This window comes from Manis javanica, chromosome 10 (assembly GCF_040802235.1).
Source record: "Manis javanica isolate MJ-LG chromosome 10, MJ_LKY, whole genome shotgun sequence".
In the NCBI taxonomy this organism is placed as follows: domain Eukaryota; kingdom Metazoa; phylum Chordata; class Mammalia; order Pholidota; family Manidae; genus Manis; species Manis javanica.
The window spans coordinates 62882065-62903012 of NC_133165.1; the positions used below are offsets into that span (position 1 = coordinate 62882065).

Genomic DNA, 20948 nt, shown 5'->3' on the forward strand with positions numbered 1-20948 from the left:
GAAGTTGGGGCTTTGTGTTGTTGTCATTTGTTTCCATATATTGCTGGATCTCCATTTTAATTTGGTTGTTGATCCATTGATTATTTAGGAGCATGTTGTTAAGCCTCCATGTGTTTGTGAGCCTTTTTGTTTTCTTGGTACAATTTATTTCTAGTCTTATACCTCTGTGATCTGAAAAGTTGGTTGATAGGATTTCAGTCTTTTGGAATTTACTGAGGCTCTTTTTGTGGCCTAGTATGTGGTCTATTCTGGAGAATGTTCCATGTGCACTTGAGAAGAATGTGCATCCTGTTGCTTTTGGATGTAGAGTTCTATAGATGTCTATTAGGTCCATCTGTTCTAGTGTGTTGTTCAGTGCCTCTGTGTCCTTACTTATTTTCTGTCTGGTGGATCTGTCCTTTGGAGTGAGTGGTGTGTTGAAGTCTCCCAAAATGAATGCATTGCATTCTATTTCCTCCTTTAGTTCTGTTAGTATTTGTTTCACATATGCTGGTGCTCCTGTGTTAGGTGCATATGTATTTATAGTGGTTATATCCTCTTGTTGGACTGAGCCCTTTATCATTATGTAGTGTCTTCTTTATCTCTTGTTACTTTCTTTTGTTTTGAAATCTATTTTGTCTGATACTAGTTCTGCAACACCTGCTTTTTTCTCTCTGTTGTTTGCATGAAATATCTTTTTCCATCCCTTGACTTTTCATCTGTGCATGTCTTTGGGTTTGAGATGAGTCTCTTGGAAGCAAGCATATAGATGGGTCTTGCTTTTTTATCCATTCTTTTACTCTGTGTCTTTTGTTTGGTGCGTACAGTCTGTTTACATTTAGGGTGACTATTGAAAGGCATGTACTTATTGCCATTGCAGGCTTTAGATTCGTGGTTACCAAAGGTTCAAGGTTAGTTTCTTTAGTATCTTACTGTCTAACTTACCTCATCTGTTGAGCTGTTATAAACATTGTCTGGTGATTCTTTATTTTTCTTCCTTCTTATTCCTCCTCCTCCATTCTTTATATGTTGGTTGTTTTATTCTGTGCTCTTTTGTGTTTTCTTTAACTGCTTTTGTGGGTAGTTGATTTAATTTTTTGCCTTTAGTTAGTATTTGGTTGTTCTGCTTTCTTTGCTGTGATTTTATTTTGTCTGGTGACATCTATTTAGTGTAGGAGTGCTCCCATCTAGAGCAGTCCCTCTAAAATACCCTGTAGAGGTGGTTTGTGGGAGGCAAATTCCCTCAACTTTTGCTTGTCTGGGAATTATTTAATCCCTCCTTCATATTTAAATGTTAATCGTGCTGGATACAGTATTCTTGTTTCAAGGCCCTTCTGTTTCATTGCATTAAGCATATCATGCCATTCTCTTCTGGCCTGTAAGGTTTCTGTTGAGAAGCTTGATGATAGCCTGATGGGTTTTCCTTTGTAGGTGACCTTTGTTCTCTCTCACACTGTCTTTAAAACTCTGTCCTTGACCTTGATCTCTGCCGTTTTAATTATTTGTCTTGGTGTTGTCTTCCTTGGGTCCCTTCTGTTGGGAGTTCCATGGTCTGATCGATTATTTCCTCCCCCAGTTTGGGGAAGTTTTCCGCAATTATTTCTTCAAATACACTTTCTATCCCTTTTTCTCTCTCTTCTTCTTCTGATACCCCTATAATGCGGATATTGTTCCTTTTGGATTGGTCACACAGTTCCCTTCATATTGTTTCATCTTGGAGATCCTTTTATCTCTTTCTGCCTCAGCTTCTATGCGTTCCTGTTCTCTGGTTTCTATTCCATCAATGGCCTCTTGCATCTTATCCATTCTACTTATAAATCGTTCCAGAGATTGTTTCATTTGTGTAATCTCCCTCTGGATGTCATCCCTTAGCTCTTTCATATTTCTCTGCAGCTCTGTCAGCATGATTATGACCTTTATTTTGAATTCTTTTTCAGGAAGATTGGTTTGGTCTATCTCCTTCCCTGGTGTTGACTCTGTGAATTTGGTCTGTATCAAACTCTTCTGTCTTTTCGTGGCGATAGAGTTAATTGTGTGGAGCTGGCACATGTGTCGGCTGGGAGAAGGTCCCTTCTTGCTGGTTTGTGGGCTTCCTCTCCTGGGGGAACAGTGACCTCTAGTGGCTTGTATTGGGCAGCTGCGCTCAGATGGGGCCTCTGATTCTTGCCCGGCCACTGTGGAGTTTAGCTCTGAGGTTGCTGTGGGCGTGGCCTGCCTCAGGCTGCTGCTCCAATATGGCCGAGCTGCATTGGAGGGGAAACGGCTGGGATGCTGTTTATCTCCGTGAGGGGCGTCTGAGTTGCGCTGCTGCCCATGGGGTTAGGGCACCCGGAGTTCCCTGGGTTTCCTAGCTGCTAGCCTAAGTGTCCCGGGATGCTTCCATCCTGCTGTGGGGTCACTGTCCCTTTAAGACTTTCAGAAAGCACTCACTTCTCTTTGTCCCAGGGGCGCCGGCTGCGGGGACCCACTCACAGGTCTTACTGTCCTGTTTCCCTAGTTTTCAGCACCCCACACACGCACTGTGTGTCTGCGCTCCAGTGTGGATGGCTAGGGCTGGCTGTTTAGCAGTCCTGGGCTCCCTCTCTCTCCCCACTCCAACTCCTCTCCTCCCGCCGGGAGCTGGGGTGAGGGGCGCTCAGGTCCCACTGGGCCGCGGCTTGTATCTTACCCCCTTTGCGAGGCATTGGGTTCTCGCAGGCGTGGATGTAGTCTGGCTGTTGTCCTGTGTCTTCTGGTCTCTCTTTTAGGAAGAGTTATATTTGTTGTATTTTCAAAAATATATATGGTTTTTGGAGGAGATTTCCGCTGCTCTACTCACACTGCCATCTTGGCTCCGTCTCTGTCATAAGTTTTTAGAACATAGGCATTTTGTGATGAAGGAATGCTTTACCTCGGGTTGGCAAGCTACCACCCTGAACCTGTTTTTGTGCAGCTTGCTAGCTTTGGTTTCACATTTTTAAGGGTTTAAAAAAGAAAAATGATAAAGACTAGGAATGTATATGGCTCCAAATCTTAAAATATTTACTCTTGGCCCTTTATAGAAAAGTTGGCCCATCCCTGCCTCACAGCTTTCTAGGTGGCTACAAAAAGCTAGTAATAAAACACTTCAGATTCTTAGACCAGGTAGATGCTATTTATGCTACAGGTGTTAGCATGAGCTGAGCATAAGCCAGAAAAAATTCAGCTTCTACAAAAATTCTGCATTACTTCTATGAAAATTTCATTTTATACTATAGTATTCTATGTATTGTGTAGAATATTTGTGGAAATAATGACTTTTTTAAGACTTCATCCTAATTAATCTTTAATAAGGTTTTAAATAAATCATCAGTTGGTTTTTGAAATGTATATTCATATAGGAGCATTACATGGTTCTCTTGTATTCCAGATAGCAAGCAGATATAGAATGGTATTAACATGGAAAGGAAAACAGAAAGTGGGAAAAATAACAACAAATACCCTTTTCTTACCCTTATTTTATAACTAGCAGTTTTAAGCTTATTCCCTCACATACTTAGCTTATTAAAGTAGGTGTCCTTCTTAATTTGAACCATTATGTACATTTTTAAGGATGATGAGTGAGGGCAGTAATGGTATTTTTATGTCTTCAGCCTCCTACTAAAATTTTTATACTTAAGATACAAAACTAAAAAACTTAGAAATTTGTTTTTACATTATTTGAAACCTTACCTTTGCAGTCTAGCCATCAATGCTCTATGTAGCACAGCAAAAATATCAGAATATTCTGCATATTTTACTAATATATGCTGATGAGCATGTATATAAACACAGGTAACTATAACATATAGATTTCATTTATTTTAAAAATATCCATGTCTTTGAAGGATGCTATAGTGTCTGTCTCTTTGAAGGATAAAGTCTTTGAAAGGTACTGAGTATAAAATTATTTTTAAAAACCTGTCTTTAACAAAGAGGAACCAATTCAGTGTCTCCAGCTCCATGGATAACCTATTATTCTTGCTTCCTGGCTTTTCAAAGTTCTGTGTAGCTAGTATTTTATCTAATTCTAATCCATTCAGTGTTATCACAGGTGTGTTCTCTTTGATGTTCCTTCTTCAGAGCTCTTGTGTAATTTTAGAGCAAAGGAATATGAATTCCATTTGGTGGTAGTTATACACAGTGATTTCTAGTAGTGTATTTAAAACTGTTAAAATAGTAATTGCCTGACATTATTTTTGCATAACTTTACTGTATATTTTCAAGCAATACTAAAATTTAAAAATCACTTTTTTCATTTCTAATTTTTATTAATCTTTCATATAGATGAATATATATTAATTTAGTGTACTTTTACTGTTTTAAGCTTATAGCTATTAAACTCTCATGTCATTTCTGAATTCATAATATCGCCATTGAAATGATCTCATGTAAGCCATCTCAGTTATTAAATACTTATATTGGCTGTACATTTTTGATATTTATAAATAATGCTGAAATGATCACACTTTTTTCCTTAGCCTATGGTTATCTTTGCCATCTGAAAAATTCTTGTAGTTACACATAAATAATGATGAGTAGTAAAATTAGTTCTGCTTCATTAAACTTTTTATTGCATTTTCAAGTTTAATATATTAAACTAAGTTGTCAGTTTCATAATTAGGAAGTAAATTGTACTGATGAAATAGAAACTTATAATTTCCAATGCTGAAGAATCTGCTGATTAAATATAATAACTATTACTTTTAAAATTCTTCTTTTAAAGGGATTTTTTAAAATGACGTTTCTACTTTTGAAAGTTCATTCTTTACACTTCAAAAAGTAGATAAAGACATACTTTTGAATAGAATATAAGCTCCATTAACTCAAGGAATTTTGACAGTTTTGTGTAGTGCTACATTTCTAGATCCCAGAGCAGTACCTGGCACATAGTGGGCCCTCAATAAGTATTTGTTGAATGAAAGAATTTTCAAGGATGTTTGTTATATTATTACTTGATATATGAAAATAATTGGGACTCTAAACATTCATCAATAGGGGATTGATTAAAATATAAAACAACCATACAGTGAAGTATTATTTTGCTGGAAAAAATTTGGGGTTTTTTCATGTGTACTGACATTGACACAATACCTCATTCTGAAAAAAGCGGGTAGACAAATCATATACATAATGTGATACCACTTTTAATATTTTGATTTAATAAAACAATCTACCTGTATATAGCAGTTCTTATACTTTTTGGTTTCAGGACTCTTTCCTATTACTAAAATTAGCAAGGACCCTAGATGCCTTTGTTTGTGGAATATATTTACATTTAGATATGTATTTACCATATTAGATATTAAAACAAAAATAGTTTTTAATTATTTAAAATAATAATGAACTTACATGTTAACATAAAGTATTTTTATGAAAAATAATTTTATTTTCCAAAATAAAAACATTTAGTGAGAGTGGCATTGTTTTACATTTTTGCAGATCTGTAATATCTAGCTTAACAAAAGAACTGGTTTCTCATCTACTTCTGCATTCAATCTGTTGGGAATGTTTTGGTTGAAGTACGTAAAAAAATCTAGCCTCACACAGATAGGTAGTCTAAGAAGGAAGAGTATTTTAATACTTATTTCAGATAATTGTAAATATTCTTCTTTGGTACTACACCAAAACTTTACAAGTTGCCATTTTTTAAAGATTAGGTGCAATGTGGAATTTGAAACCCTATCAGTTAACTTTTCATCTATCTTTTATCAGTGAACTCTATCTCTAAAGTAATTAGGTACTTTATACTAATTAGATTTTATAACTTATGCACTGGTTATTTGGAAAACAGTGGTTTACTAGGTTATACAGGTCTTCCAAATGTTGACACATTTTGTTACACTACTCAAAAGCCACGTTCTTTCATATCACACCCATTCTATTTGCAAAGGTTTACAAGTATTGTGAAGCTGTCAAGGGCATAGTAATGGGTGCAAGTTTTTCAAAATTCTACTTTTCATTTGAAAGCTTGAATATTATTATTGGAAGTTTGAAAAACAGTTATTTGTTTTTCTTGAATTGATGGTCTTGCTTCATTTACTCATTGAGAATATGTCTGTGAAACAGCCTAGTCTGAATGGTTTATTATTTGTTCATCTAAAAATAGTGTTCCATAAAAAAGGGGGATAGATTAATTCACCCTTATCATATGACTTATAAAACAAATAACAAATTAAAAGAACACCAAGTCTGGTAATGTAAAAAACTCGAAAGAAAACAGAGCAGAATATTAACTGGGTCTCAGGGTAGTGGGGAAATGGTGATTTTTTTCTCCTTCTATTTTTCTGTAATGGGTAATATATTTTTGTTATATAGCTGAAAGTGCTGTATAAAGTATGATATTTATAGAGCAACTTAGACAAAGAGTCAGGTGAAAGAGAATTATTAAGAACAGTTATTTTCTCTATTTTATCTTATTAGGATTTAGATCCTGAATATGAAGATATATTTAACACTTCATTGCAGTGGATTTTAGAAAATGGAAAAGATGTTGGAATAAGGTGAAGAATTTAATTACTTAGACCATTTTGTAGTATAAGAAATAATTTTGACTCTAAACTCTCCCTTATTTTTAAATAGGTGTGTTGGTTATGGCCCTGAGGAAAAATTGACAAATATAACCGATGTGCAGTTTTTACAGTCCACAAGGCCACAGATGTCTTTCTGGTGTCGTTTTCGACGTGCTTTTATTACTGTCACCCACAGGTTATTGTTGTTATGCTTAGGTAAGTTGTTAAGATGAGAAAGAAGATACGTTGTAGTCTAGAATTTTGTGTCTGTATTTCATCAAATTATAGGGTTGAGAATTTACTTTGGTGATGGTAATATTATAAATTATATCCAAAGTCTTCAGTAAGGTACAATAACATTGAAGGTTTTTTAAAATGTCAGCACTCTAAGGGCTTAGAAAACAGTGCTAGAAAGGGTAGGAATAAAACTTTGTCATAAGACTGTCACAGAAAAAGTAAGTGTATTGCATAGTTAGAAATCTACTTTAGAAAATGAAACAATAAAATTAAGCTTATTTTTATAATAACAATATTTAAATTAAGTTCATTAAAATTTTTAATTAAAAAATACCAATTACCCAAATTAAAATTTTCACTCAGATCCTTGAATTTTTTGTGACTTTTGATTGATAATAGGCATTTTAGAAATACTAATTTTTTTTCTGTCCAGGTTCTTTAAAAATAATCATTTTTTAAATGTAAGATGTATGTTATAGTCTCATCAAACTTACTTTTTAAGTAGTTTAATGCTGTAAAGGAATTAGTTTGTGCAACATAGTTACTTTGTTTAAAAAAACAGAATTTAAACGTTCACTTAACCTAATGGAAGAAATGGGTGTTTAGAGAGATTAAGTGTAACTCTGGAAAATGTTTACTATTAAATTTTTCTATGTAGTTTTAATTATGTAGCTAATTGAACCCACTGTCTTGAAGACTTTTTCATTATCCCATTATTGCAATGAAAATAAACATTGTATAAACTGTTAAGTTTCTTTTTTCTTTATTTTGTTTATACCTGATTTAATAACTGACCCAGTTACTTCAGGTTGCAATGAGTGTTGTTGAATGCTGTTGACCACAATTTTTAAAACACAAAATATATAAACATTGCAGGTGTAGTGATGGTCTGTGTTGTTCTGCGTTACATGAAATATCGCTGGACAAAAGAGGAAGAGGAAACAAGGCAGATGTATGATATGGTGGTAAAGATTATAGGTATTGTATCTGTAATAATAAACTATTCCTAGAATAGTCATTATGTGATAAACTGCAACATAATGCCCAGTGATTGATTGATTTGTAAATTTGTTTAATTATTTTCAGATGTTTTACGAAGTCATAATGAAGCATGTCAGGAAAATAAAGATTTACAACCATATATGCCAATTCCACATGTGCAAGATTCTTTAATACAACCTAATGACAGGTGTGTTCAAAGCATTATGAAGTAAATCAGAATGTTGGTGTCTTCTACAGTTGTAAAAATTATGTTGAGAGTTGTGATCCTTCTCAGCTAGACCTGCTTTAGTGTATGAGCTTTATTTTTGTACTTAAACCCTCTAAGTAGTCCTTTGTTATTCTCCTGATTTTGAGTGGCATAGGAGACAACTGGATTTCTAAATCATTCTCATTCCTACACATTTTTGATTCTTTGTTGTCAATCTCGACCTTATTTCCTTTAATTTTATCTTGATAAAGAAACAAACAATAGTCAGTAGTGTTTTACTAATTATGTCTTTACTTTTTGTTTTTAACAAAGTTTTTTAAATAAAAGAACTAAATTATAACTTCCTGAAAAATAAAAGATGATGCCATATCCTAAAGCAGCATTCTTCACCTAGCAACACATCAGAACACCAGTGGAGCTTTTAGGGGGAAAAATAACTGATGCTTATTTTCCACCTATGGAAATCAAAATTCAGTAAATCTGAGGTGGTGAGATGCAGGCATCTCAGTCACATTTGAGAAAACTTCCTAAGTAGTGATAAGAACAGCCAGAGTTAACAACTACTTTGTTCAATTACTAATATTTGAAAGAGATGACAAGGCAAGATGATAGTAAATTTGTCAATTTGTTCACATGACAGGAAAAAAATGAGGAAAGTCTGGGATAGAGCTATTGACTTCCTTGCTGCTAATGAGTCTAGAGTTCGTACAGAAACGCGAAGAATAGGTGGCACAGATTTTCTAGTTTGGCGGTGGATCCAGCCTTCTGCATCCTGTGACAAAATATTAGTAATACCTTCTAAAGTATGGCAAGGTCAAGGTACGTATATTTGACAACAAAAGTCTTGCATGTTTAAAGTAGAATGGTACATTTGAAAAACTGACGGAGGCAAAGCTGCCATTCTCGTTCCATCCCATTGAAGGAATCAGCATTAGCTTCTTATATAATCATTCCCCATTTCTCTTTGCTAATAGAAACAAATTGTCTTTACTGTAGTAGAATATGTATATTATTTTGATTTTTCCTTTTCCACTTAAAAAAGCAACTTAGTATTATGGATCTAATTGCTTTCTTTTCCCCCAATTTTTTTTTTGCAAATAAGACACACACGTAATTTATATATATACATATGTAAGTGGAATCATAACATTTTAATTGCAATTTTTTTTAGGTTTTTTGCTTGCCTGCCTCTTTTTTACTAAGGCCCTTCCACCTGCATGTCTCTTGTGCTAAGTAACTTTTGTGGGTATCTTTCCATATTTTTCTTAGTGCCTGCATAGTTGCATACTTTTATATGTAAGTTTATTGGGAGAGGAGGGGAGTTGGTGAATCGTGGGTTGTCTTTTGTACCCAAACTTCTACTAGTGATTTAACCTCACTTGAATTTTTTGGTACACTACTGGTTGCAAAATGAAATCTCATGGCTAGTTTAATTTGCTTTTTGGGTCTAGTAGTGAGTTCAGTTTCTTTTCATCTTAATCTTCTTATCAAATAAAGGCATATTTATCAGTGTTTGCTAAACATAGCATTTATGGGAAAGGTAAGTAAACTGTTTTGAAATTGCAGTAAAATAAAATCCAGGCAATCCCTTTTCCTCTAATCTTCACTTTCAAAGAACTTGAATAATAGACTTCTATAATCATGGTATAAAAATGAAGCTTTAATGTTGCCAAAGATAACACCACGCAGTAAGCTATTTGCTTTAAAGGGTGCATGCAGAAGGGAGCTGTGAAACTGGAAACAGAATTCAAAGCCAACCAGATCTGATTACCTTAGTGCTGATTATAATGGGTGTGGAGTGTCAGGCTAATTTTTTATAGAGCTAGCAATTGGTGTTCATATATGCATTTGAAGTTCTAGAAAAGGCCATTATTTTGTTTATATGAATTTTTTTATCATTATAGTTGTCTTGTTTTTAAACTGTGAAGTTTTCAGGATGAATGTATAGATCATTTCTTGACCTTAGATAATCCATATTGTTCTTACAAATTAGTGGTGCTGAAATGTACTTTCCATGTGTTATATTGGATGTTCTATAAACTCTACCTCAGACTATTCTTTTTCCTTTATCATTTTCTTTAGATAAGAAAAGACTATGAGAGTGATAAAGTACAACTTTAGGTCAGGTACAGTAGTAGTAAAACTCAGCATGAATTAATTTTTTTAAAGAAGTGTCCTACTTTTTTTTAATGAATTTACTGCTGTTTTATTCATTATGTTTTGTTTGTTATTAGATTGCACAAATAAGTGAAATCATGGTATTTATTTTTCTCCACCAGGGCTTTTTTCACTTAGCATAATACCCTCTAGATCCATCCATATCACCACAAATGGCAGGATTTGTTTCTTTTTTTATGGCTGAGTAATATTCCATTGTGTTTATGTACCACATCTTCTTTATCCATTCATCTGTTGATGGACATTTAGGTTGTTCCATATCTTGGCTATTGTAAATAATGTGGCAATAAACATATATTTGCATTTATCTTTTCGAATCAGCGATTTTATTTTCTTCAGGTAAATTCCTGAAAGTGCAATTACTGGGTCAGATAATATTTCTATTTTTAGTTAGTTGAGGAACCTCAATACTGCTTCCACTATGGCCACATCAATTTACATTCCTACCAGTCGTGTAGGGGGGTTACCATTCTCCACATCGTCGCCAACACATTTCTTATTTTTTGGATAGTGGCCATTCTAACTGGTGTGAGGTGATATCTGTCATTGTGGTTTTGATTTGCATTTCCCTGATGATTAGTGCTGTGGAGCATCTTTTCATGTACCTGTTAATCATCTGTGTTTCTTCTTTGGAAAAATGTCTGTTCAGGTCCTCTGCTTATTTTTTCATGGGGTTATTTGGTTTTTTTTGGGGGGGGGGAGAATGAGTGTTAAGGCTTATGAGTTTTTTATATATTTTGAATGTCAGCCCCTTATTGGATAAATGGTTTACAAATATATTCTCCCATACTGTAGGGTGCCTTGTTGCTCTGTTGGTGGTACCCTTTGCTGTACAGAAGCTTTTTAGTTTGGTGTAGTCGTTATTGTCGTTATTGTCCTACTTTTGTTAGTGTTTCATCAAGGTTCTGGTGTACTTTATGTTCACAAACTATATGCCAAGTACTGAGCTATCTTAGTTTGGATATTTCTAAATAGGCTGTTTAAAGAATCATAAATTTAATCTGTCTTTACTTGGTAGTCTTTGATAAACAGTTACAGTGGTTAGGGGCTCCTGAACGTAGAAAGGAATTGAGACATCTCTTATTTAGTTAGCAAATAGAAAAAGGCATAATATCTAATGTAATTTTAGTCTGAAGGCAGAAAATTCTGAGGTAGAACCTAGTAGCTATTTGCTTGAAGTGTACCAATTCAGTTTTTGGATGATAAAACAAGTCTGGAGACTCATGGCAAGAGAGATTTGAGTTCCTTTAAAAATTTCATCATAATGAGAATTGTTACAGGAGGCTATAATGAGTTTTTGGAATATTCCTTAATGATAGTTATACATCTGTTACCTCATTTAAGAACATGTAGCTCTGATAGAGAATTCAGTTTTAATCTGACTTGAATTTTTATACAATTAAATATATATTCTATCTAAATATATAACTAAATGACTGTGACCTACCTTTTTAAAAATACTGAGACATAAGTTTTCCTTTCATGCAAATAAATATGAACACAATAAATCTGAATAAAATAAATCTGTTGTGCTTTATTAATATGAGTGTATAATGGAGGGTTTGGGGGATGTTTACATAAAAAGATAGTTTAATTAACAAGCTTAATGTTTCTTCCCTTACAAAGGCAGTGGTTTAATAGATGAATGACTAGAAGTTTCGTAATTATAGTAGTCTTTTGAATTCACTACTGCTATAAATTGTTGTCATTTAAAAGTATTTTTCCCAAGTAATTGACCTTATTAGTTTTAGTTCAATTTGCAAAAGATCAATAAATTGGATGTTTATGTAACATTGGTATCTCTAAAGGTATTTTAAAGCACCAGTTAAAAATCAGATAACTCCTGGGCAGTCAGGAAGTTAGTTATGCTTCTGACAGATGGAGTGTTTGGAATAAACAGCATTTATTTGCAAGACCCAAAGGTAGCTTCTTAGGTATTTCAGCTGTATCATTTGGTAACTACCATATCTCTGCTTGGTCTAGGAGACAATTACGATTTAGCTAGGGAGACAAAGCATGTATCTTAAAAATCAATTTGATCTTTGGAACTACCTTCTGACTAGAATTGGCTAGGAATAGTTTCTCCCATATCTGCTATTTTGTGAAAATTTGAGTCTAGGCTACGATAATTAGTTGGTATGAATGTTTTTCTCTGTTTCATTCCCTGCTGGCCCAGCCCAATTTTGAAGTTTCAGGGAAGTCAAATTGCCTGCAGCTAAAAAAAGGTCACCCAACTTCAAAACCTATACATTGCTTGAGATGTCTGGAAGACACTAGAAGTTCACAGACCTTGATCTAGGGTTTGGCAAAGATTTTTCCTGTCCAATGACCATTCCTCAGCCCTTATCAGGCACCATTTGAACTTTCACACTCCAGATGTTACTTATCACTAGATATTTCTGAAATCTTTAATTGATAGACTCTGGTCTTTAGCCATAAATCATCCTTTCAACTTTTCTTGCTTTATATATTTGTGGGTTTTTTTAAACTCCCCCAAAATCTCCAATTCTTTGTTGTACCTGCTTTCTCTAGTACTTCAGCCTTCCTCCTTGTCTTCACTTCTTTTTCTGTTCTTCTTAGTTTCCACAATCCATCTTTCCAATCACACTCTTGCTAAAACCCTTAAATCATTACCCTTAAGAACATTAAGATGTTCTTCATCTTACCCTGAAATATTCCAACCAAGGATGAAACTGTTTTTATGCCTGTCTTTGTGCAAGTGAATGAGCACAGCCAAAGAAAATCATACAACTTGGTAGATCTGTACCTTCATAAATAATGCATCTCATTAGGCCCTCAGCACTACCTGATTTCCATGTTTTTGCCCTACTGTACTAGTCACTTCACTTCTCTTCTCTATTCAGTAACAATTTAGATTATTTCCCTGCTTTTCAAACCTTTGCCCTCTCCTCCCTCTTCTAAGTCTTAGTTAACACAAGTAGAAAAAATCGTATTTTCTTGCCTCAAATTGCCACTGACAAATCTATAAAATTACCAGAATCCACACTCATCCTCACCTCCTATTGCAATTGAGGAGCTGCCTCACTGAACAAATACTCTGGATCCCATTTCCTCTAGTCTTCTCAAGTACCTTTCCTTACTGTACTTTAAATTTCTGCCTCTACTGGATCTTCTCAGCAGCACTTAAACATGCTGTAGTCTCTCTCATCTTTAAAAGACATTGTTGGACTCTACATTGTCCTGTAGTTATCACCCTCTCTTTCTATCTATTCACAACTAAGTAACTGTTAAACAGTTTGCTCACTGTCTTTGCTGTTCACCTCCTATTTATTTTTCAGCTAACTTCAGTCTACTTTTCCATCTCTATCATTCCAAGGAAACAGCTCTCAGATTTCCATATTGCTAAATTTGGTGAGCATATTTCTTTTCTGTCCTTATTTTACTTAACAGTGTTAATAATTGAACTTGTCTTGAAACTTTCTTCTTTTGGCTTTGGGGATGCCACTTTGTTCTGGTTTCTCCCTAACTGTGACCATTTAATCAATCTTCTTTTCTAGACTTTCTTCTTTTCCTTGACCTCTTGATTGGAGTTTCTCAAGACCATCACTTGCCCTGTCTCTAAATGATCCCATGCTGCAGGTTCTTTTACCATGTATACGTTGATAACTCCAAATTTTTGTCTTGAACTAAGTTCTGTTTTTCACACTTTTATACCCAGCTGTATACTTATCTTCTCTAGTAGGAGATGGGCACTGCAAATTCAACACATGCCCAAACTAGATGTCTTCTCTCCCCAAACACATCCAGTATTCCTATCTAACTAATGATGCCCCTTTTCAGTTGGTGTTGCCATAAACCTAAGAGTCATCCTTAATTTCTGTCTTACTCCCCTTTCCCCCATGTGTAGTTTTTGAAGCAAATTGTATCATATCTAGTCCATAATGGACTAGATTCTATCCACTTATTTCCATATGCATTGTTGGATTATCTCATCCACATTACTGTCATCCCCTTTTAGGCAACTATAATAACTTTCTAACTGGTCTCCTTGCATTCATTTTTGTTCCCACCTAATTGATTCTCCACATAACAGTCTGTTTTAAAATGTGTAATTTTAAAAGACTGATCTCATCATATTCTTTTCCTTAAAATAACTTGAGTGGCTTTCTGTTGCTTTTATGGTAATACCTAAATACTTAATGTGGCCTACATGGTCTGGACTAATGTGACATCTTCCTCTTCAAGTTTATCTTTCTGTTGTTACCACTCTAGCCATAGTGGCTGTCTGTTCTTTTAGTTACTTGGTTATACCAAGCTCTTTCTTGCTTCAAGGACTTTATATAAGCCATCATTTTTGTTTAAAATGTCCTTTGTACCTCTCTTCACTCTGCCTGTTTTTATTTATTTTTTGGTTGCAGCATAAATTTCACTTCCTCAGTTGAAGTGTCTGATATTCTCAGACTTGCTTAAGTTACTTTGACAGCTCTCTGCACTCTTACCACAAATATGATTCCTTGGTGGATAGCATTTTTCATGTCTTCCCCACTAAACTGTAAGCTCTGTGAGAGAAATGACTTTGTCTTATTCACCTTAACATCCAGGGGTCTGGCTCATAGTAAAAGCACACAATGAATGGTTTTTGAGTGAACTGAATAACTGAATGCCTTTTAAAAAAATGGAATAATGGCATGTAGTAAAATTAATTTGTTTTTTGTAGCTTTTCATTTAGACAGAAGAAATTCACCACCAAATAGTTTGACACCGTGTCTAAAGATTCGAAATATGTTTGATCCAGTTATGTAAGTAGTTTGATCAGAGGTACATGTAGTTTTTGTTTGGAATATTTGTTAATAATATTCTTATTAATGCTATTTCTGTAATTAAAAAATCTTTTACTTCTGAATCTCTAACCACAGAAATGTTATATTTTCTCTTTTCTTTTGTTAAATTCAAAACAAAGGTTTGGCCAAAGGAGATAGATGTATAATGATTTATAAAACTTCAATAAATCTTTGTATTCACCATGAATCCCCATAGCAGTTAAATGCTTAAGTCAAATTAATGACGTGCATGATGACAAGTAGTGCCCCTTATTAAATGTATGTCATGTCTGCCAACATTCTCTGCTTTGGTAAGCAACATAGATAAAAATATCTGCTATTTATAAATTTCCAATCTCTAGTTCTAAAAAATTCTCCACAGTGCCGTACACAGCTTCTCTTCTACAAGTCCTGTCAACTTGTCCATGGAATACTTGAGAAACTTTTCTGTATAATTATAATCTTCTCTGTATAATTGGAGCAACACATGCATCCAGAGAATGGCACAGTCAAAAGTTACTGTTAGAATACATGATATTTCACATATAAGCTGTACTTATCTTTAGAACTTGCTTCTGGAGGTGACTGTTTATCTGTCCAATGATATGACAGGTCAAATTCTGATTTTTAATAAAATCCTGAAAGTGGGAATTGTATTACATACAAAATTCCTCCAAACCCTATCTAATAACTCATTTATTTCAAGAAATGGCTTATGTGATGGAATTCCAAACAAGTCACAGCAAGGTCGGAAATATGGGGGAGCACCATCAGAGCACACACCCTCTGTTTTGCAGATAGAAGGAGGTAGCAGTGTGGTGATCCCTCTTCTGGGAATCTTACCTCATACCTTAAGGATTAGGAAATCAATGCTAGTCAGGTATTTTATTACTTTATGAAGATTTATGATTTAAAGTATAGCCACCTTCCCCTGTGCCCCACCATCTGTATCTTAAAAAACAAAGTAAAAAAACTGTCCAGTACTGTAGCAGGAAATCTTAGGCTTTTGTAGTAGTAAGGTGACAATGCAAAATGTTTGTCATGTCTCACTTTTCCATTATTTTGGGGAAAAAAGCTCAGGATACACTATTTACTAAGAATTTTCCTAAAGTTTAAGTATTTGAAAATGTCACTAAAAATAAAATAAGATTCAACTTTTTCAAGTACACTGCAGTTGATTAAAAGTGCTTATTTCCACTTGTCTGGAAAGGAAAAAGAAGCACTCTCAATACATAGGATTTCAAACATAAAAAAGAGCACATTTGTTCTGCTGTAGCGAGCAAATATTTCTTTGACTCAGCTCTATGTGTTCTTAAATTGGAAAGTGAGAGAAGGGCTGGGATTTTTTAATGCTAATATTTAAAAAATCTACCTACTGTTAATAAGATTTACTTCCTACTAGTTTTAACAGTATGGTGGTTTTTAAACTATCCCCATTACAGCAGGTATATGTGAGACAGTAAAGACTTTTTACTGAGTAGGCATATGCTTGTTGATTTTTGTTTTCATTAATTTTTAGGGAAATAGGGGATCAGTGGCATTTGGCAATTCAAGAAGCAATTTTAGAAAAATGCAGTGATAATGATGGCATTGTTCACATTGCAGTAGACAAAAATTCACGTGAGGTAAAGTAACTCTTACTGTTGAATTCTACCTTTTGGATTTGTTGCTATTAAACTAAGACTATTTCTTTTCTTTCTCTCTTCTTTCTTTTTTTCTTTCTTCTTTTTAATATCACAGGGTTGTGTATATGTTAAATGTCTGTCTCCAGAATATGCTGGAAAAGCTTTTAAGGCATTACATGGCTCTTGGTTTGATGGTAAGATATTTGAGTATTATAAACATTTTGAAAAGATAAAAGTTATGGCTTACTGTTACTTAGTTCTAAAATACTTAATTCTAAATTTTAAAAATTCCAGTCAGCATTTTTAGACTAATTTTAGGTTATTGTTTGCATTTTATGTTCATGTCTTTTACTGCAATTTGTTTTCTGTAAATATTAAGCACACTTTTACAGATCTAAAATATTATTTTTATCTTATAACAGGGAAATTGGTTACAGTAAAATATTTACGGCTAGATAGATATCACCATCGCTTTCCCCAAGCTCTTACTTGCAACACTCCTTTGAAGCCATCAAATAAACACATGAACTCTATGTCTCATCTTCGTCTTCGGACTGGCCTAGCCAATTCACAAGGAGGTTCCTGAAAAGACTTTCTTCTGCTCCTAGGACTGTTATTTACAATAGGAAAATTTGCTATTTGGCTTTCTGTCTTCCTTTTTAAAGTGCTTTTTGTATGCAATATTTTTATTGAACACAGTTCTGTTTGAACGTTCCAGAAATAGTAAGGTTCCAAAGGGACTTAGCAGTGAGGCAGCGGTGTTTAGTGGATAGAATAATTGTTTCATTCAGTTTTTGGAGCCCAGTTATGCCAATGCATTTGAAATTTTGCATGAGGAACATTGACTTTATTAAGCATTTCAGATGTGGTGGTTGTATTTTTGCACCAAAAAGTATTTGGATAACCACACAAAAGCATGGTGGAAAGGCTTATTGTATTTCCATGATTTCCTGTGAACTAATGTTGTGAATTTTTGTATACACTCATCTGCATAGTTCCTACAGGCTAATTTGGTAAAACTGTTAATTTCCCACTTAGGTTTCTGTTGCCTTAGAGATTCATTTCCTACAGCTGACATGAGAAAATTAATTTGGGTTTAGTGGTTACATGTAAGTAGATATACATGTACTTAAGCTGGCTTTTGTATATATGTATAAATGCCGGTGGTGGCAAAAGTGTAGTCTTGTTTTGTGAGGATGTCTGCACTAAAGCAGTAAAATAAGCTTCCTGTTCTATTCATAATCTAACATGTATATATGTATGTGTATATATGTGTGTATGTATATATATGTATCTGTATTTGTGTATATATACACACACATATATACATATGGCTGTACTATCACATAGAACAAACAGCCAAACACCTGGAAGTATTACATACAAGTTTAAAATATCTTTTATAAGTTTTATATAAAAATGTCTGAGTATGATTTTGTGTGAAAGTTGCTATACCAGTTGTAATGGGTTCAAAATTTATGTGAGCAATAAAGAAGCAATTGGCAGATATTGGGAAAGTATTTTGTGAAAAGCTGTATTTATTATAAATACTAAGGCTATGACATAGTACCTTTGGGATTGAGTCATTTTCCCAATCTATTTATAATTTAATGAAATGTTAGCTTCTCTGTTATATGTCAAGTTTAAAGCAGGGCACATTGTTGCAGCAAAATGTGTATTTAAAAATTTATATTTGCAATTTTGGGTCATGAAAGTTTGCAGTATAGTAAATGCAAGAGTGACAATTGCTTCGTGCCTCAGTATTTACTTTGTTTCAGTAAAGTTACTTTTTTACTGTTTATGATTTCAGCTTAAAATGGCTGCCAGAGCAGTTTACTTGTGATGTAACAACTGGCTTTAAAAAAAAAAATAACCTGTTGATATATGGTCAGTCCAAATGAATATGTGAAATAGCTAGAATTGTACCAATTTTGATTTTGTTTAAAACCCAGTTTTGTTTTTGTTTTTTATTGTATATATGTTGGGTTTGCAGCATGAACTTGCACAGATAATGCACGTTTTCTGGTTAAGTAAACATGATGCACACTGTTCTGTAACAGAAAACCCTATTGTGCCTTACCTATGTGCTTTTGTGGGCACCATGTTTATGAAGAATAAAACATTTGTTATCTGAAGAGAATAAATTTTGAATTCTCAGTTTATGTCTCAGATGCTGAAGTGTGAAAATATAAATATATATATAATATATATATAAAATAACCAATCTTCCTGTATTTTATGTGCATCATAGTGATTTATCTGAGCTTAGTGACCCCATCTTGTGACCTGTTGCAAGAATGAATGTAAAAAATAGTTGTGGCATTTTAAAAGGTCGCCTTTTGATGCAGATGCATCTTTTTCTTGCTTCTAAACCTATGTCATGTAAACATTGTACATCTGTTATTGTAACATATACTATTATGCAGCTAATTTTACCTGAAACTGTTAAGCCGACCAAGATCCCTCCCTGCAAGACAGATGGGAATGTGTATAAACAGTAGATATTTGAGAAGTTCCAAGTTTGATGTAATCTGTTACTCGTCCTGTTACAAAAGAAAAAAATTCTAATTAAAAGTTTATTAGGTTTTTTTTAATGCGTCTTGGCTTTTAAAAAAACTTAAGTGCCCTGTGTCTTTATTTGTTTATTTTTTTACCTGTGAAAATAAGTGTCTAAGTCTTGGGGATCTGTAAATATATGTATGCTTATAAAGATGTGTGGACTCTAAAGTTAATTTGAACCATCCACTCTTCATCTCATTTTGCTTATGAAAATGCCTTCATCTAACTATGAAGTGTCTGGGTCAAAGTGTGGGACAAAAGTGTAAATCAGCTGCATCACTAAAGCACTGTTTTGTTTAGCTAGACATTTTTTTTATAGCAGACTTTCTCAAAAGAAAGGAAGCCTTTCTTTTCCACATTCTGGCTCAAACTCCTTATCATAAAAAGTTTATAGCCTAGCTACTGCGAATAGCATTGGTTTTGATTTTTGATGGTTTAATCAAGTAAAAAGAAACCTTGATTAGCCAGCCAGTTTGGTAGACTTTTATCAGTTGCTCAGAAATGTCAGATACTGTAATGTGTTAGGGATGCAAAGATGAAAGACATGGCCCAGTCCTCAAGATGGTCACAATCTAGAGGGAGAGCATAGGGCACATAAAAGATAGTATGAAAAATACAGTAAAAGAAAAAAAAAAACAGGAGATTCTGGGAGTACAGACATATACTTTACACATTTTCATAGATGGAGGAGATATCCGGACTGATGAGGTAACAGCTGAACCCTATTTTAGTTCAGCTTAACATTTATTCAACACTTCTTAATTGGTATAGTATGATGACAAGTCTCCTTTTCCTGGAGCTTTCAGAGGAGCTTCTGTTCTTGTAATAAGCTCATAAAAATTAATGTGTGGTACCTTATTTGAAACTGTGTTACACAGCCTTTGTAAACTCGTCAAGTTTTACTGGCCTGGAAACCATTTTTTTCTTGGTGACTTCATTTCTACTTTGTTAATTTAAAATTTTATCTTTTAAAGGACAGTCTTATATTTTCAAATGCTGTAATACTTATTTTTACAAAAAAAAAGCTGATGTGGACATTTGAGATTTTATTGGCACTTTATTTCCCAGTGAGTAATAATAGCCAAACTCAAATTGGTATTCAAGACCTGCCTTTATCTAGAGACCAGTGTTGTCCAATAGAAGTAAGATGTCAGTAACATATAATTTAAAGTTTTCTGATGACCACATTAAAAGAAGTAAAACAGGTAAAATTAATACATTTAATTTAACCATATATATCTAGGACATTATCATCTCAACATGTAATAAAAAAGTTTTGTTAATGAGCTATTTTATATGCTTTGAAATCCAGGGTATATATTATAGCGAGGGTGACCCTGTGTCGTATGACCCTGTGCTAGAACTATGACTTAAGAGTGCTAAAACTTACACAGCTGGTCACCTTATTTACTGTCCATCTCAATTCCAATGCTACATTTTCATTGAAAATGAAATCTATGTCAAATCTACTTAATCTGTAAATGATCTCTATTTAGATTTCATAAAATCAAGGAAAAAAAGATTTCATAAGATCTACAGCAGGAAAAAGGTTCACATACCCACATTCTTTCAAACATAGAAAGTTTTCCTGTAATTGTATCAGGTATCAGTTTTAAAATTGACATGAACTCAAATCAAGTAAAACTTGAGTTCTTCAGTTGTACTAGCCACATTGTAAATGCTTAATAGCCACATGTAGCTAGTGACTATCATGTTAATAGTGCAGGTCTAGACCAACCTGTATCTTCCTAGTGAATTCCTTGTCCTCACCTGGCCACTGCTCCAGCTAGAATGCATGCTTGCCTTTCCCGGGCATCCCTAACTAGTTTGATTCAGCCTTTACTGGCATTATTCATATGGTTCTTCTGCC

At 34.0% G+C, this 20948-nt stretch overlaps 1 protein-coding gene across 3 annotated transcripts in view; it reads left to right on the plus strand.

Moving 5' to 3' along the window:
• LEMD3 (LEM domain containing 3) overlaps positions 1–19107 on the plus strand; it is a 76620-nt gene extending 57513 nt beyond the window's left edge. Inside the window, exons 5-13 of one of the 3 annotated variants that reach the window (XM_017661718.3) lie at positions 6400–6479; positions 6559–6704; positions 7602–7703; positions 7812–7914; positions 8576–8754; positions 14792–14873; positions 16414–16519; positions 16635–16713; positions 16942–19107. In XM_017661718.3, coding sequence (XP_017517207.2) covers positions 6400–6479; positions 6559–6704; positions 7602–7703; positions 7812–7914; positions 8576–8754; positions 14792–14873; positions 16414–16519; positions 16635–16713; positions 16942–17105 — 1041 coding nt within the window. In that variant the 3' untranslated portion in view covers positions 17106–19107. The remainder of the gene's footprint in view (positions 1–6399; positions 6480–6558; positions 6705–7601; positions 7704–7811; positions 7915–8575; positions 8755–14791; positions 14874–16413; positions 16520–16634; positions 16714–16941) is intronic. The other 2 variants (XM_017661719.3, XM_073215571.1) reach the window with 2 other exon arrangements.
• The last annotated feature ends 1841 nt before the right edge of the window (positions 19108–20948 follow it).